The following is a 17530-nucleotide window of genomic DNA, read 5'->3' on the forward strand; positions in this document are numbered from 1 at the left end:
CAAAGGTTCTCTCTCTCTCTTTTTTTTTTTTTTTGTGAGGAAGATCAGCCCTGAGCTAACATCCGTGACAATCCTCCTCTTTATGCTGAGGAGGACCGGCCCTGAGCTAACATCTATTGCCAATCCTCCTCCTTTTTTTCCCTTGTTCTCCCCAAAGACCCAGTAGATAGTTGTATGTCGTAGTTGCACATCCTTCCAGTTGCTGTACGGGGGACGCGGCCTCAGCATGGCCTGACAAGGTGCGTCGGTGCGCGCCCGGGATCCCAACTCGGGCGCCAGTAGCGGAGCACGCACACTTAACCGCTAAGCCACGGGGCCGGCCCCCTAAGGTTCTCTTTATTCCAAGATTCAACTGCAGCCACAGAAAATCTGAACCTTGGTGTTCTTTGACCTTGCCTTTGGCCACTTGTAATAAGAATCCATCAAAACCCATATCTGCACCTCTCTTTGGCTGAGGCAATTCTGTTTCCCGGGACTGTGAACTCTAGAAGGAGTTTCTCTGCCCTTTTGTTAGGACAATCAGCCTGCTGCTTGCTTGTGCTCTGCTAAATGCCTCCTTTTTGTACTTTATGACATGCTTTAATATATTGTTTTTATGTATCCAAAGAGGTAATTGCTTTTACTTTCATAATTCTTGATTCTCACTGTGGTGGCATGAATGGAAGCTTCTGCAACCCCACCAGTAACTCATTAGGGATGTCCTTGAAATATTAAAGTTTGGTCCTTAAAAAAAGTTCACTTGCAAGAGTGAACTCTTTAGACTAAGGTTAAATATCACAGCTTCCCCGAATGTTACTTCCTCCTGTGAGCCCCAGTGGCACTTAGAAACTTAATTGTGGACCCTCATTTTCTCTGTCCTGTTATGGCAATTTGATTGCCTGCCTGATCTCCCCTAGTAGACAGAAAGATACCATGAGGAGGACCATGTCAAATTCAACTTGTTTGTTTAGTTTGTTCCCATCCTCTTATTCCAAAGGCTTTGAGTAGAGTAGGGGCTTACTGAGGGTTTTTCTGAATGAATGAGAAACTGCCTTTTTTCATTTAGAACGAATACAAAAAAATGACATAACAAGGTTATCTTTATGGAATTTATACAAAATTTTGTCTTTGAAAGTGAGAGTGTAAATGTTTTTGAATTAATTCTTGTTATTATGAAAGCTACTCTTTTTCAACCTAATAATTATTCCTACCTAGGGCTAAAGATGAAATGTCTGCCAACATCTGAATGACATTAAATTACCCTAAGTAAAGCATCAATAAAAGTAACTATCTTCCTTCTAATATCTCCATAAACCTACAGTCACAATGTTTGTCTTAATTATTGAACATACTCAGATTTTCTATATCAATGGGGTTTTTTTGCGCTAGATGTGATTTTGAATTAAGCTTTACATTTCTCTCATGAAACTGTATTTAAACATACCAAATGTCATAACTCACCTTTGCATTTAATAATCAATGTTTAACAGATTATTTGAAACTAGTAGAGCAGTAATAATTTATGAAGATCTGCAAACACATCTGAGATAATCATGAGCATCTGGGGCTTGGGAGACTGGATACTGTTCTTTGGAAATAGTGTAGATTTATGGTTTGAAACATAAATGTCTGTGATAACTAATTAACATACAGAATAAGACCTAATCATACACATATTATTAAGGAGAATGTTATGGTATAGCAGGAACATAAACTTTAAATGTCCACATGTTTTAAGCTGTTAAAAGTTAGATGCTGTGTATAAGTGATAGATATTAGTATTAGATTTATGTAAGACTGAACATCTACATAAGAGCTGAGCATTGTTATCATTAACCTAGATGTTTCTAAAACATGGATATATATTTAGATAAAACATATGCTGGATTGCCTAAATTCCACTTAGGTTTTTATCAGTGAGCAGGTGAGGGCTATATACATTTGAATTGTAGTTCTGAAAATTTTGCTAAATATTGTTCATATATTTATAACAGACAAAAGTATTAAAAGTAAATGTATGATAGAATATTATTTGGCCATAAAAAGGAATGAATTTCTGATAAACGCTACATGGGTAAAGCTTGAAAACAGGCTAAGTGAAAGAAGCCAGATGCAAAAAATCACATATTAAATGATTTCATTTATATGAAATGTCCAGAACAGGCAAATCTATAGAGACAGAAAGTAGATTAGTAGCTCTTTAGGGTTGGGGAGGAAGAGGGGATAGGTAGGGACAGCTAAATGGGTACAGGTTTCTTTTTTTTAAATTTCTTTTTTATCTTTTAATATTTTTCAGCTTTATTTATATACAGTTGACATATAACATTGTGTAAGTTTAAGGTATGCAATGTGTTGATGTGATACATTTATATAGAAAACATAAAAAAGAACCAAACAGAAATTTTGGAGCTGAAGAAGACAATGACTAAACTGAAGAATTCAATAGAGAGCTTTAACAACAGACTTGAACAAGCAGAGGAAAGAATCTGCGAGGGAGAAGACAGATCAATTGAAATTATCCAATCAGAAGAGCAAAAAGACAAAATAATGAAAAGGAATGAAGAAATTCTTTGGGAATTTTGGGACATCATCAAAAGAAATAATGTATGCATCATTGAAGTCTCAGAAGGGGAAGAGAGGGAGAAAGAGGGTAGAGAGCTTATGTAAAGAAACATACAGGTTTCTTTTGGAGGTGATGGATATGTTCTAAAATTGACTATGGTGATGGTTGCACATATCTGTGAATTGAAAACTATTGAATTCTATACTTTAAACGGTTGAATTATACGGTATGTGAATTATATATCAATATGTTAAAAAAATGTAAGCATATTTCAAAGACAGAGAGAGTACACTGCATAGACATGAATATGGAGAAAGCAATGACTTAAAATCACAGTTCACCAAACACTTTCAAACCCAAACAATTTTACTGACCAGGTATACTCTGGTTCCTGAACACAAATGTCTCTGCCAAAGCCTTTTCAGAATTGTTGACATGGCAATTCGCCCCCCACAACCACAAAGCCCTTTCGATATTTTGATGGTCCAACAAATGATTCCTATATGGAACTTTAATAAAAACTGTTGATTCAGTTTTCTGAGGATGGAACTGAATATAGAGACGAGAGATGGTGTATAAGAAATAACTGATCTAAATACTTAATACTTCTAGGCAGCACTTAGAAGTTGCTTGAAATTTGGTATAGGTAGAACTCATCTATTTCTTATAAAAATGGATTCTCCAGGGGAAAGGGTGATTCTGGGAAGAATTTAGGGCAGGAGAGGATGACCGTGATTTCTTTCCTCATTCTGTCGCCTAGAAAGCCCTGGAAAGCAAGCAAGAGAAAACGGAATCTGATCTGCCTACCATTTTACAAGTGTTGATATCCTCTATTTTTAGCAACAAAAAGGTGGTTGAGAGATGTTTTCACGGATAGAAGGAAACATTTTGAACTATTAATTCCGTAAATCTTTTAACTATCAGATAATCATTAATTGATTTCTATTACTTTCAAACACTGAAGCTGCTGAGTAAACCCTATCAACACCATAGGAGATCCACAGCCTTACAGCTCTAAGAGTTTACCTCTGACCTCAGCAAAGGGCTGTGGGGATATTGGAGGTTCTCTTTCCAGTGTCATGAGGAAGCTCAGCAAAGTGGTTAAGACTATGGACTCTGAGGTCCATCTGCCTGGGTTTGAGGTCCAGCTTCACTCACTCACAAGCTGTGTGACCTTGAGCAAAGTACTTAACTTCTCCGTGTGTCTCAGTTTTCACATTCGTAAAATGAATAAAATAATACATACTTGAGTCATTTTGAGGACTACATGAGTTTATATTTTCAAAGCACTCAGAGTAGTTTCAAGCTACTTTCAAGAATTTGTTCAAGAAATGCAAATGTTAACACAGAAATAAAACAAAATAACCTTTTAGCTATATTTACATTTTTGGAGGGGTACAATTGACAGCAATTGGAACTTATTTCCAAAGCTTATCTTTTGACTTGCATTCCTATCTTGTGTGAGCGTATGTTACTGAATTAACAACAGTATTATCTGCTCCTGTCACTGTGTCATTTACTTAAGAAGATGGAACAGATATCCATACAGCCTTTTGAGGATAAATATTCCACAGGATATCTTGTAGTTTACTGTTACCTTTCACCCTTCTCTATAGAGTTTTAATTTATCTTTAAGCTGAATGTGCCTGATATGAAGGACAGAGAACAGTGATGAATGTTGATGTGACTAGATAGATGCAATGCTAAGAACATGGGGATGATGGAAGACCAATTCTCAGAGCGCTCTGACCCCCAGCTCCGACCATGGTGACAACCTCCAAAGACGTTAAAGAATGAGACTTGTCACCTATCAGATACGAAGGAGAATATCTTGACAGTGAGGATTCAAGACAATATACAGGTAAAATTAGCTACAAGGAGAGAGAGATAAGTTAAGTTTGAAAGATCTCTTCCAGGTTTAGAGATTAGCATTTGTCTAATTGTTATAAAAATGAGTTCCTTTAAAATATACATATCTTGTCTGATAGTTAACATGAGTATATGGATCTGTTTATCAGAAAATAATCTTGAAAATTAAAAAGGGACTTAAATTGCATATTTTTATTGTTGACCTTTGACCTCAGAACTGGGCAGTCCACTAAAATAGATAACTAGTAATAACTAAGATTTAAGAGTGCCTCCAAATGATCAAATAAATATTATGAGATATAGGAATGTTTAATAATCTAAGAAAAACAATTGTAAAATTTCTTCCACTCTTCTATACAAATCATATGGTGATTAAACAGTATTATTGAAAATGTGATAAAATATTTAAAAACATTTTTTGGGAAAACATATACAGAATTCTGCATCTTTTTTTTGGATCTTACTTCTCTTCCTTGACTGCTTATTTAAATCATAAATACCTTTCCACATTATATATGTGGTCTTAAAAAACTAACATAGTTATTGCTATCTATCCAATAATCATGAAGATATATGTAAATTGTTATACTATGTATTTAATAGTATATGTTTAGACATACACAGGCTTCCTATTATAAATAACAGTGAAAGGAACGTTGTGCAGGTAGCTTTTCCTTTCTGTTGTATCATTTTCTTAGGAGAAATTCCACTGAGAGGTGTTACAGGGCCAAAAGTTACGGACATGTTATTGGTCCTTGCAATAAAGATTGTCTTTATAAATAAGTAAGGAACAATTTACTATCAATGCTATGTATGTGTTGTTATTTTTTTAAAGTTGCTAAATTAGTGAAAATTTTTCAAATTTAATTTGCAAATTTCAAGTTACTATGAAGGATAATCATAATTTATACCTTTGTTTACAATTTGGATTTTCTCTTATATGATTACATTTGTTCATATTCTTCATTGATTTGATTATTAATATTTCATATTATTATTTAAATGATTTCACCATGTGTTATGGATATGACCTTTTGCCTGTCATATGTGATGCAAATATGAATTTTAATTACTTTGTTTTAGTTTTATATGATTTCATGTTCAGATGTTTGGGAATTAAATGAACAAAATATAGCACTGTAGAATGATATTAAATGGTAATAGAGATTCTTTCAACCAGAAATATTTTACCCATACTCTCTAGTAGAAAAAGTGTTATATTTTGGGTTGTAGTATTTAATGTCATATATATATGTTTCCTCTCTAAATCTGTAGTGTTACATTTCCAGAGTGAGAATTTGATTTGAAAATATGTACCGTTTAGTGTTTGGAATTTAACTAGACATAGTTTTAAATTTTTACCAGAAACTGTTTTGATACTCCCCTTAATGGAAGCAAAACAACTAAGGTAGGCCAAACTAGTAAAGTCACGCTCACAACAAAGAACACGTGGACGTGGAAGAAAAATTCCAAGGTTGAGTTGTAGTCTTGGAACGGATTGACTTTCCTTTTCCCTGCACCTGGGGGCCCTCACCAGTCCACTCAAATAGCATCCGCATCAGAAATAGTCTGGGAGCATGTTTTCTGGATGGGTTCTCCTTACCAAATGGTATGAAACAAAATCAAGACATAGCCTCATTAAATGACGTCCAATGTTTAAAAATTATGTACTTTGTGTTTTGTAAATCTAAAATCCAGAAAATTTACACAATTTACTTAACAACTGAATGAGTAGCCAGCCACTGGGAGCTAGACAAAGCCCTAGACATTAGGGACATGGGGTGAATAAGGAATCAAAGTCACAGCCCTCAGGCGCTCACTACTGGCCTTTAACTGGCTGCTTTAAGTCTTGTTTCACTGAAGTAATTCTGAGATTTTTTCATGCAAATATGAGGTATCCTCAGTCAGCCAAATGCTCTGGAAAGGCACAGGTAGGAAAGAATTCTAGGAAGAACACATATTAAACAAAAGTTCGGTCCTCAGAGTAGAGATTTATGATTGTGTGTCCTATGAACATCATAGGAATGACATTTTTCATGCAGGAACTGGGTGTCAGGTGTGGGATTAAAAAACTAAGAGTTCAACAGATAGAGTACCACCAGGATGGAGCGCTTTGGTCTTTGAAGAAGGACCAGCCCAGATAGGAGAGGGACAGGCAAAGGGTAATTGCAGTAATAGCATCAGTACCAACAATACAAAGCTGATATTTATTGAGTGCTTCCGTGCCAAGCACTGTGCAGAACATTTTGCCCACATTCCCTTCATTTCGCAGATGAAGGGAATTTTCCCTCCGGCTTCTGCATTTTGTCTGCATTCACCGCTGCCAGTTTTTGATAGATAGAGTCTTCCTTTTGTGTTTACCCACTTCAGACTTTGGAATCTCTTGTTGGTTGGTGATTTACTCATTTAACAAATTCTATGTGCCACCACTCTGCTAAGACAACAGAAATGAACAACTGAAAAAAGGACACAATTCCAGCCTGCAAGGAGCATTCATTCTGGTAGATAGACAGACCAGAGACTCAATGATTATAGAACAGTGTGCTCACATGGCACAGCCTGGGGGTGAGTGAGCCAGGCAGGTCTAGGAAATGCTCTCAGTGACACACACACACACACACACACAGTTATTTAGTATAACACTGTGTATAATGGTTACATAATTACAATACATACTTGATATTATATTATACTATGTATTATATGTTATGTTAGGTATATATGTATGTTACACATGTTGTTATGTATATATATGTTATATATATCCAAAATCATTATATTTGGATGAAGTTAACAGTCCAAATGTCCATCCATAGAGAACCATCAAATAAACAAGGAAACACTGATGTGCTGATATGAAAATAGCTACAAAATATGTAATAAGTAAAAAAAAGAAAAACTTCAGAACTGCACGTCATGTGCTGTCTGTGGGGGCAAATAGAGATATAGAGTCATATTTTCTTGTTGCATAAAGACACTTTGGAATCATATGGATAACACTAAAAAACAAACAAAACAGAACTGGTTGCCTGTTGGGGAGCAGAGATGGGGGAACTGGGCAATTGGGGGCACACGGGTGGGAGGGAGTATTTTCTCTGCGTATATTTTTATGTTTTTGAACTAAGTGAATGTATTATCTATTTAAAAAATTAATTAACACATCCTGAAACTTTCGGGGAAAAGATGTTTGCTAGTGGACTGCGGCCAGGTGGATGAAGAGCTGAGGTTGGGTGAGAGGGAGAAGGGATGGCCTGGAGAGCCATTCCAAGCAGAGGGCTGCACGTGGGCAGCATGGCGTGCTTTCGGAACTGTCATGCTCTGCAGAGACGGCAGAGGGGCTCCTGTAGGGGCGTGTCAGGAGACAAGGGTGGGAATCAGGCAAAGGGCAGGTCATGAGGGCCTCACACGACAAGGCATGAATTCAGATTTCATCTTGAAGGTAATGGGGATTTTTGAAGGGTGATCAGAAGGAAAGTAAGCGATCAGATTTGCACTTCCTAATCATCTCCCTGGGAGGAAGTGCATGCGTGAGGGTGGGCGGACCTGGGGTCGGGAAAACTATTTAGGAGGTTATTGGCCATCCTCCAGATGCGCAATGATGAGCATATGACCCAGGGCAGGGGCAGTGAGCATGGAGAGGAGGGACTAATACCATCCCACAGCCTGATCCTGGCTACTGCCTTTGATTTGTCACCTCCTCCATAGATTAAATCTTGCTCCTCCCCTTATACTGTCCACAGCCTTTCTTTGGATTCCACCCTGATCTTTAACTTGGTGTTGCTGACAACTTGCAGGAGCCCTGTTATTGGCCTGGGTGAGACTAGAGCAACAGGACTCTCTCCCCGTCCCACTCTCCCACTCGGCTCAACCTGAGAGCCTGTGAAGGAAGCGCAAGGCAGAATGCTGCTGTGCAGGGACAGGGGTGCTGGGAGGAGGCCTGAGCTCTTGTGCTGGGGCCAGTTGAGAGGGATGCAGATGCTCTCAGAGCCTTGTGTGACGGTCCCACATAGGACCCCAGCTCACCGCCTTCTTCACAAGTTGTGTTATTGTTTTTGTTTCTGTCAAGCTAGTACACAGTTCCTGTAGAATGCTTATGACTGGGATTTCATTTCTTCCAGTTCCAGCCTCTACTCTCATGTAGGACAACTGTACAGGCAGTATTCACCAGGGGAGCTGTATCCACAGGTAAATCACTCAAATACTTCCCTCTCACTTGCCAGAGAGCTGCTGCCCTGAAACCCCGAGGGAACCCCTCCACCTTCCTGGCCGTCTCCATTGGTCCCTCCCTTGTGTCCATCTAGATATTCCTGTGCCTCCAGCAAGTACAGGGGGAACCCCTGGTGCAGCAGGGCCTATGGGACCTTGTCCGTCTCAAAGCCCTTTGTCTCTTTGCTTAGCTGTTGCCGCTGCAGCACAGGCTGTTAAATCTTGCAACCATCACCCCTTTATTCAGTAATAAGACTGACATCTCAGCACATGCTAGGCAACTGTTACAGGAAGTATTCCCACATCAGAAGAAAAAATCACAGTTCTAAACATATTTATATGAAATAAGTGGAAAATACAAGAAACTCATATAAAATCAACCACATAATTTGATAGTTGCGAAACAATTTCAGGATATATTTCATGTTAATATAAAATGACAAAATACTGGAAATCTTGTCTCGCAGGTATATTACACAAGAAAAGTCGGGGATCAGCAACAAATCCTTCTATTGCAGGAAAGCTGAACGAACAGTACAGTCAGGACTATGCACGCAGGTGGACAGCTTTGAATGTTCACTAAACTAGTATGTCAAGGAATTCATTCATAAGTGACAAGTATTTTCAGGTGGCAACACACTTCGTTTAGTATTTCTCTTTAGTGTAGGTTTTTATGTGTCAGTTCAGCTCCTTATCAAATAAATACTTTCACCTTGCTGTTTATTTGAATGGGAGTTACTATGGAGAAATGGCTTTTTGATTTCATAGCATTCTGCTGCATTATAAAAATCTGGACTTCATGCCATTACTTCACAGAATGGCTTAGCCCTTGACTATGAATAATTCCTTTTAAAGATTTTATTTATTTATTTTTTCCCCCCAAAGCCCCAGTAGATAGTTGTATGTCATAGCTGCACATCCTTCTAGTTGATGTATGTGGGACGCGGCCTCAGCATGGCCGGAGAAGCGGTCCGTCAGTGCGCACCCGGGATCCGAACCCGGGCCGCCAGCAGCAGATAGCGCGCACTTAACCACTAAGCCACGGGGCCGGCCCATGAATAATTCCTTTTAAAAGGAGGGGGTCTGTCCGCATATGAAAGATTCTAGAAAAATGTTTCAATATTAAAAAAAATTAATAAGAATCTTTAGAATCTAGTATAATAGAGTACTCTTTTACCTTAAAATAGACTGAAAAATTTTAAGAGAAAATTTGCCTCCATTTTTTTTGTGTGAGGAAGATTAGCCCCTAAGCTAACATCTGTTGCTAATCCTCCTTTTTTTTGCTGAGGAAGATTGGCCCTGGGCTAACATCCGTGCCCATCTTAGTCTACTTTATATGGTACGCCGCCACAGCATGTCTTGATAAGCGGTGCGCAGGTAGGCACCCAGAATCCAAACATGCAAACCCCAGGCCGCTGAAGCAGAGCACACAAATTTAACCACTATACCACCGGGCCAGCTCCTCCATATTTTTTTAATACAAAGATTTAAGCATGACTATTTTGTGACAGTTTCCTTTGTAACTGCTAGGAGATTAAAGAAAGACTAGAGGATAGAGAAAGACTGATAAACATATATTGACAAATGACAATATATGGAAACCAGGAATAATCAGATTTCCTGTTACATCTCTGAAAGAAAATTCCTTCACATTGAGGTAAAACCTTCTTTGAATTCAGTGTAGAATTTGCCTTTCATTGAACTAGAACACTAAAAGACATTTAAATTTTTTACTTTAATCTTTCATCTTTCTAAAAAATTATAATTCAAATGTGCTCTAAAACTATTTTAAAAGGTGACATATGCAGGTTAAAGAACAATAATTAATAGATTATGTAAGTGAGGTAAAAGACTGCTACATTGGTGGCCCCGAATGAACCATGGCTCCTGGTATTCTCGTCTTTCTATAGTCCCTTCCTACATTCACTCTGGGCTTGGTCGTGTGACTTCCTGCAGCCAATGGGACAATAGTAAGCATTACTCAAGCAGAGGCTTGATAAATGTTTGCATGTTAGGCCTCTCCTCTTGGAACACAGCTGCCTTGCTGTCAGAAAGCCTGTCAAGTTTTCTGCAAAAAGAGAAGCTATGTGAAGGAGAATGTGGGCCAATGGCCAGCACCAGATGTATGAGTGAGATCTTCTTGGATATTCTAGCCCCAGCATAGCTCCTGGTTGAAAGGTTCATGTGGGGGACCCTAGTCAATATTATGTGGAGCAGAAGAACTACCCAGCTGAGCCTCACCCAAATTTGTGACCCACAGAACTCTAAGCAATAAATAGATATTGTTTTAAGTAGTTCCATTTTGGAATGGTTTATTACACAGCAGTAGATAACAGAGACTGTAAGTGATAGCAAGGATTTCTCAAAGATCTTTCTAGAAATAATTCCAACTTATATTCTTCACTGACATACATCTCTTATATTTGTCATACGTTTATTTATTATTGAGTCTGTATTTCTTATTCTGATTTTAATTAACCAGTTGGACAGAAGAACTGAGATGGTTGGTTTATGTGAAAAGCTTAGTTGAGAGTGGCTTTATTATTTGTTGTATGAGTCAACATACAACATTTGTATGTTGACTCAGACAACATGTCAAGTCCTTGCTGGATATCAAAGGAACACTATTGTTGATGATGGTGTATATCTTAATTTCACTTCACACTGTGATCAAACTGTGAGTGAGACAATCTGATGGAAAGAAATTAACTTTAAGAAGTTCCCAGCACATAAACCTTCCGTGGTCCAATCAAGCCATTTCCTCTCCCTGTTTCTCTATATGGACCTGTATCCTGACACTAAATTTTAGGCACTAAAATGTGTAAGACTCTTCGAAGGGATTTGTTTTCTTAAGGAATTAGTATTTGAAATATGAAGTTTATTACATTGAGCAAGCCATTACGTGTGTTTCCATCCTTCTTTCTCTGGAACTAACACACATTAGTAAAAGAATCTATTAGAAATAGAATTAGTAGCAGAAGTGTTAGTGGAAGAGCCTGAGGTAGTGAATGGACAATGCACCACTTACAGGGAACAGTGATACTATTTCATTGAATGGTGTGGATTGTATCTCAAGTTACAAATGACAGCAACTAACTGGTTCTAAAGACAAAGTGTCTGGATACCAAGAGGAAAAAAGATGCAACCTGCCATTAAGTATAACTAATGCTAGCATAATTGCTGCTATTTCCATTGTTTAAAGGATGTTCTCCATGTGCTTCTTTATGGCATTGTCTACCAGGTGGGGTGGATGAAAAGGTTTGGATATAAAATGCCAGTACAGGAGAGTTCTGATCAGACAATGACAAAAATATGCCACTTACAGAGAGCAGTATTTGGATGGCGCTGTGGATGACCTCCAGGTACTGGAAGTCGACGATGCAGCCTGTGACGGAGACGTACGTGTAATCGTCCATCATGCCGTGGGCTGACGGGGGCAGCACTCTTCGGACACAACCAGGTCCATGTTCCCGCCACCATGACCGGTGTACAGAGATGTTGAATGTCATTAGGTCTGTATCCTAGGTGGGAAGGAGACAAGAGGGCGAAAAGAGACGATCATATCACATCACCCTTTTGATTTTCACCTTAGGAAGAATTCAGGATGAATGAAGTTGTTGAAATGATTTAAATTTCAAGTGAAAAGTAACAAAAGACAAAACCAAAGATGGCTATATGTTATCATATGCCTAAACTACTGGGTTACAATTGTGCAGTGTAGAGGTATAATCCTTCGAATAATAATATTTTAAGGTTGGCACACATCAAAAATCCAGAGATGAGACCCTCTATGTATGCTCATTTAAAAAATTATTTCGTTCATTTTGAAACTTTTTGTCTGCATTTTCTTGTTGCCTCATCATCATTGGCATCACCATTATGGGCTAACCTTTATTGAGTGCTTTATTGCATGCTAGACATCATTCTAAGCACTTTTCTTCTAAGCACTTTTTATATATTATATCCTTTAATGTTCATGTAGGTACTATTATCAATCCAATTTACAGTAGGCTGAATAATAATCCCCTCTAAAGATATTTATGTCCTAGACCCTGGAACTTGTGAATTTTATCTTCTATGGCATTAAAAGATTTTGCAGATGTGATTAAATTAAGAATCATGAGATGGGGGGGTTATCCTGGATTATCTGGGTGGGTCCTAAATGCAATCACATGTCTTCTTAGAGAGAGAGACAGAGGGAGATTAGACACAAGAAGAAGAGAAGGCAATGGGGCCATGGAGACAGAGATTGGATTGATGTGGCTACAAGGAATGTTGGCAGCCACTAGAAGCTGGAAGAGGCAAGGAAGGATTCTCCCCTAAAGCTCCAGAAGGAGCATGGCCCTGCCAAAACCTTGACTACAGCCCCTAGTGAAACTGACTTCAGACTTCTCGCCTCCAGAACTGTGAGAGAATAAATTTCTGTTGTTTAAGACACCAGGTTTCTGGTAATTTTATATACCAGCCATAAGGAACTAATAAAGGTGAGGCAAGTAAGTCACAGAGAGGTAAAATAAATTGCCCAATTTAGGTAATGGATAAATTGCCTCTTTAGTGGTAGACCCAGAACTTGATCCTATGCAGTCTGTACTTTTAGCTATGATGCGGTGGTGTTATCCCAGTATCTACTGTGCTCTCCCTCCCAACCCCTTCCGATTCCTTATACCTGGAAGGGAGCTAGGTCCTTCCTCCTCAGTTGTTTCCAGAAAATACCACCATAGCCAGGGCAAAAAAGCAAGAAGGCAATCCTCCACATTTACATATCAAAATAAGCTTTCAGAGTTCTTAGCAGAGACAACAGGCAGGTGTTTAATCCTCAAGAGATGCCCTTTAGTATTTGTGAAGTGTCAGCCATGAAGAACTAAGATCATAATGTTTTTATCATAACAATAGATTGAAAACAACAGATGAAGAACCAGGCTCTTGACTTCCAAATAACTGAAGATTATAGCTGCCCCAGTGGAGCAGGAAGGGGGAGGTGTGATGATGGAGAGGGAGCAAAGGGGCCTGTGGAACAGGACACTGGACCTGCAGGGAAGCTGTGGACACAGGAGCAGGGGCAACTCTTATTAATTTCTCAGCCACCATTCTGAGGAAACTCTGTTGTCACTAGTGCCAGGGGGACACGTTGGAGTGGGCACCATACACGGTCTTTGTTCAGAGGCACAGGTGCTGCCCAATGATCGTGCAAAACAAGTGAGGCACATTCCCACCTCAGTGGGGTCAGGACAGTCCCCGCCTCAGTGGTGTAGGATACTGTTATGTGCCAGAAATTGAGTTTGGAACTGTGAAAACATAGGGGAAGCTGGTATAAAATGGAAAGCCCTTGAACTTCTACGTGGCTGAGATTGAAAATAACCAGTATGAGAGCTCCCTGAGCAGGGACAGAGGGGAAACCCTCCCCTGTTATTCTCTGCTGTACATGTTCATGAATCACGAGGTTAGAAACATTTCCAGGTCATGTGAGTAGGCAAAGCTACTCTACAGTTTCAGATTTTCCTCAATTCAAGAAATTCGAAGTAACATTATAAGTATACCTCAGATTATATCAACAATAAAACATTTTGCATCTTTTTTTTTTTTTTTCCTTCTTGGTTGTTGGTCTGTTCCACGTATCTTTCAGTTACCTTCACAGATATAGCACTTTATTGATAATAAAACGTTTCACATCATTTTTTTTTTGGTTGTTGGTTCGCTACATGTATCACTTGCAGTTAGCCTCAGAAGGAAAAATATTATAGAAAAACAATTGCTTTAGCTAGTTAATTCAATTTAACACCTGCAGGCAAACTGCACACTGACTGCTCCCTTTCTTGGCCATCAGATTTAATCTCTTACAGTTCGTCTTGATCACTACAGAAGAACTATTATTTCCCATTTGAATAGAGTTCATTAGGTTCGGGATGAGCTAGCATAATCTCAAAATTTGTAGTGAGGGCCGGCCCCATGGCTTAGCGGTTAAGTGCGCGCTCTCCATTGCTAGCAGCCTGGGTTCGGATCCCGGGCGCGCACTGACGCACTGCTTCTCCGGCCATGCTGAGGCCGCGTCCCACATACAGCAACTGGAAGGATGTGCAGCTATGACATACAACTATCTACTGGGGCTTTGGGGGAAAATAAATAAAATCTTTAAAAAAAAAAAAAAAAAAAAAATTTGTAGTGACTTCTGTTCTTTAAGCATTTTTACCCAGTGGCCTTTTCTATTGCAGGATTGTAAGCTCCTTTCAACTTGACTTGGCTAAAACTTATATTACACAAGTAAAACAAAAGTGTATTTATGAACTAACGAAACATATTTGTTATACTCATAAAGTCTCTCAGTGTAGTTCTCACTTAATTTGGTGGGCAGTTAGCCGTTGATGATTGGGTAGCTGAGAACTGAAGTTTTTCAGGCAATGATTCATTAGAGTCTCTAGTGGTTCGCCATTGTTGCCTGTGCTGCTTATTACATTTCTGAAAGTCACGTAGATAGGGGATATATTACCTGATTCCCACTAGGTTCCTCACAGATCACATCTCCCTGACGCTTGGGTTAGCATGGTAACAGATGCCCGAGCTGTTTTTCAGGAACTAACAATTCCCCCTGTCTGGTTTGGGCCAGTGGGGACTACCAGCCCACCATCTGGGCCTGCACAGGTGTTGGACAGGTGAACTCCGGACATCAGGGAACCAAAAATTCCACCCTCAGATCATGCTAACACCACAGTTTTGGGGACATGCACCCTAGGAAGAGCCATGAAGCTTGACTATGCTTGTGCAGATCAGCAATTACCTCACTTCTCCTTACCTCCAATCATCTATTCCCACACTTCAGATCACCCTGCCTTCTAGCCCGTAAGTATCCCTAATCTGCATTTCTTGGGGAGGTGGATTTGAGATTTGTTCTCCCATCTCCTCACTTGGCTACCTTGTGAATAAACCCATTCTCTGCTGCAAACTTGTGATCTTGGTGATTGGCTTTCCATGCAACAGGCAAAACGAACCTGATTTGGTAAAAGCTCTATAACATGTTTATAAACTGTACCGTTCTTTGCACTGACTGTATTAAAATTTGAACGAGAACATCAATAGCATCAAATTATACTTAAAGTTCAAACTTCTTAAATTCTGCATAAAATTTTATCATGTTTGTGTCTCATTTCTATCTCCTTCAGTAGCTAGATTTCAAACATTTAAAGAAAACTTAACACATGATAACTTAATTTCTCATATGAGGCATGTCAGAGGAAATGCAACGTGGAAAACTACAGTCATTTTTTATAAAGAAAAATAAATAAATAAATATAGAAGATTACTTGTTTTGTTGAAGCTTTTTGTTAACACATCAAAGCCTGTAGTTTTGAAATATGTGGGTTAGTGCTAAACCATAGATCAACAAAGTAGTCTTAAAAATAATTTTGAGTAGCTCAAATGTCATTTTTCTTTCACTTCTTGGAATTAGGCAGTTATGTGATGATTTAAGCACACCATAGTTAAGAAAATCGACAACCAATGTCCTTCCCATTTTCTTTAGAATTTAAAAGATATAAACAATGGTATTTGTATTTATGCAAATGTCTGTGGTTACCATGGACAGTTTGTAGAACAAGGAAGAAGAAAGCAAGGAGAAAGAAGAGAAACATGAAATCAAAGCAGACAGGCTTGGGAGGTACAAGGATAGCCTGGAAAGAGAGCATGTCAAGGCCAACAGGAGAGAGAATTTCAGGGAAGTGGGCAATGCCTTCGACTCAAAGCATCCTAAAAAAAGGCCACTGAATTTGCTGATTGGTGAGGCAAAGGGGACGTTACAAAAGGCAATGCCAGGAGAGTATTGGGAGTGGAAAACTGGATTATAAGGAATTGAGAGGATTAAGAAGAGACAATTTGGTGTATTTTTTTTCATCAAGTTTGGGAGTCAAGGTAGCAAGAACATAGGATGGTGGCTTCAAGGATGGGCAAGGAGAACAAGAGTCAATACATGGAGAACCAGATGTCAGCTATATCTGCTCAAACTCACCAAGTCATAAAAGAAAATTATTCCAGAATATATGCTTTCCCCCTAATATCTATTCAAGAAAATATTAAATCTGTAAAAGTTCTTTCATTTCATTAGTGTGAATTCCAAACTTGTGTCCATTTTCTTCAAACACTTGAATTAAAAAAAAGCAATTTTCAGAATTCCTTGAAATGCTGTTGATTAACTGAGTATGTGGACATGCCCACCCACCTTCTATTTACAGTAAGTATAGCCACAGTATTGGAATCAACTCACATCCTAAAAAATTCAATATTCACTTTTTTAGAGTATACTACTATATAATTTCTCATTAATCAAGGAGTTAGTCTCTGTCTTCTTCTTTGTTCTTTTAATCATCTGCTTTTTTGGGGTATGTGTCTAATTTAACTTTAGCTAATCCTCTCTATTTCTAGAAATGGACTCCCAACTATGAATGATATTCATTTTTTATTTCTCCTTAGTTGAGAATCAACTTTTTTTTGTCTTTGCACTTTCTTTTTTCATAAGCCAGCCCATCTGGAAGCAAAAATGTGGCCTTGGAGAGAAAGTCCATAAGTATTTAAGAAAACAGATTTTGCTCAATTTCAAAGAGTTAAGCTTTGAGTTTATATTTATATAATAGAATTCATGTCAGTTGAAACTTCTTTTGAAATACTTGTTCATCTCAGAATATGAATTAGAAAAGTTAAAACAACTTTCTTACGTTTCTGATTATTTTCTTTTCACTGAAGCATGAAACACTTCAGAGAGTATTGTACATCTATATAATAAAGGATAAACACAGTGCTTGGTAGTGAGGTTTAAATGTTTGGAGACCATAATACAAAGACTTAGCACCAGTTCAAACATGTCAGCAATTATATACTATTTTCCTACCTTAAAAGCAGCTCTTCCAGAGAGGCTTAAAATGTATTTAA

General features: G+C 38.4%; 1 protein-coding gene across 3 annotated transcripts in view; it reads right to left on the minus strand.

The window, feature by feature from the left end:
• Positions 1-17530, minus strand: part of NKAIN3 (sodium/potassium transporting ATPase interacting 3) — a 627619-nt gene that overhangs the window by 140715 nt on the left and 469374 nt on the right. For all 3 annotated transcript variants that reach the window (XM_087420525.1, XM_087420523.1, XM_087420524.1), the window contains exon 4: positions 11941-12138. In XM_087420525.1, the coding sequence (XP_087276651.1) occupies positions 11941-12138 (198 nt within the window). The remainder of the gene's footprint in view (positions 1-11940; positions 12139-17530) is intronic.

This window comes from Ceratotherium simum, chromosome 31, assembly GCF_057802395.1.
Source record: "Ceratotherium simum simum isolate JZ-2026a chromosome 31, ASM5780239v1, whole genome shotgun sequence".
Taxonomy (NCBI): domain Eukaryota; kingdom Metazoa; phylum Chordata; class Mammalia; order Perissodactyla; family Rhinocerotidae; genus Ceratotherium; species Ceratotherium simum.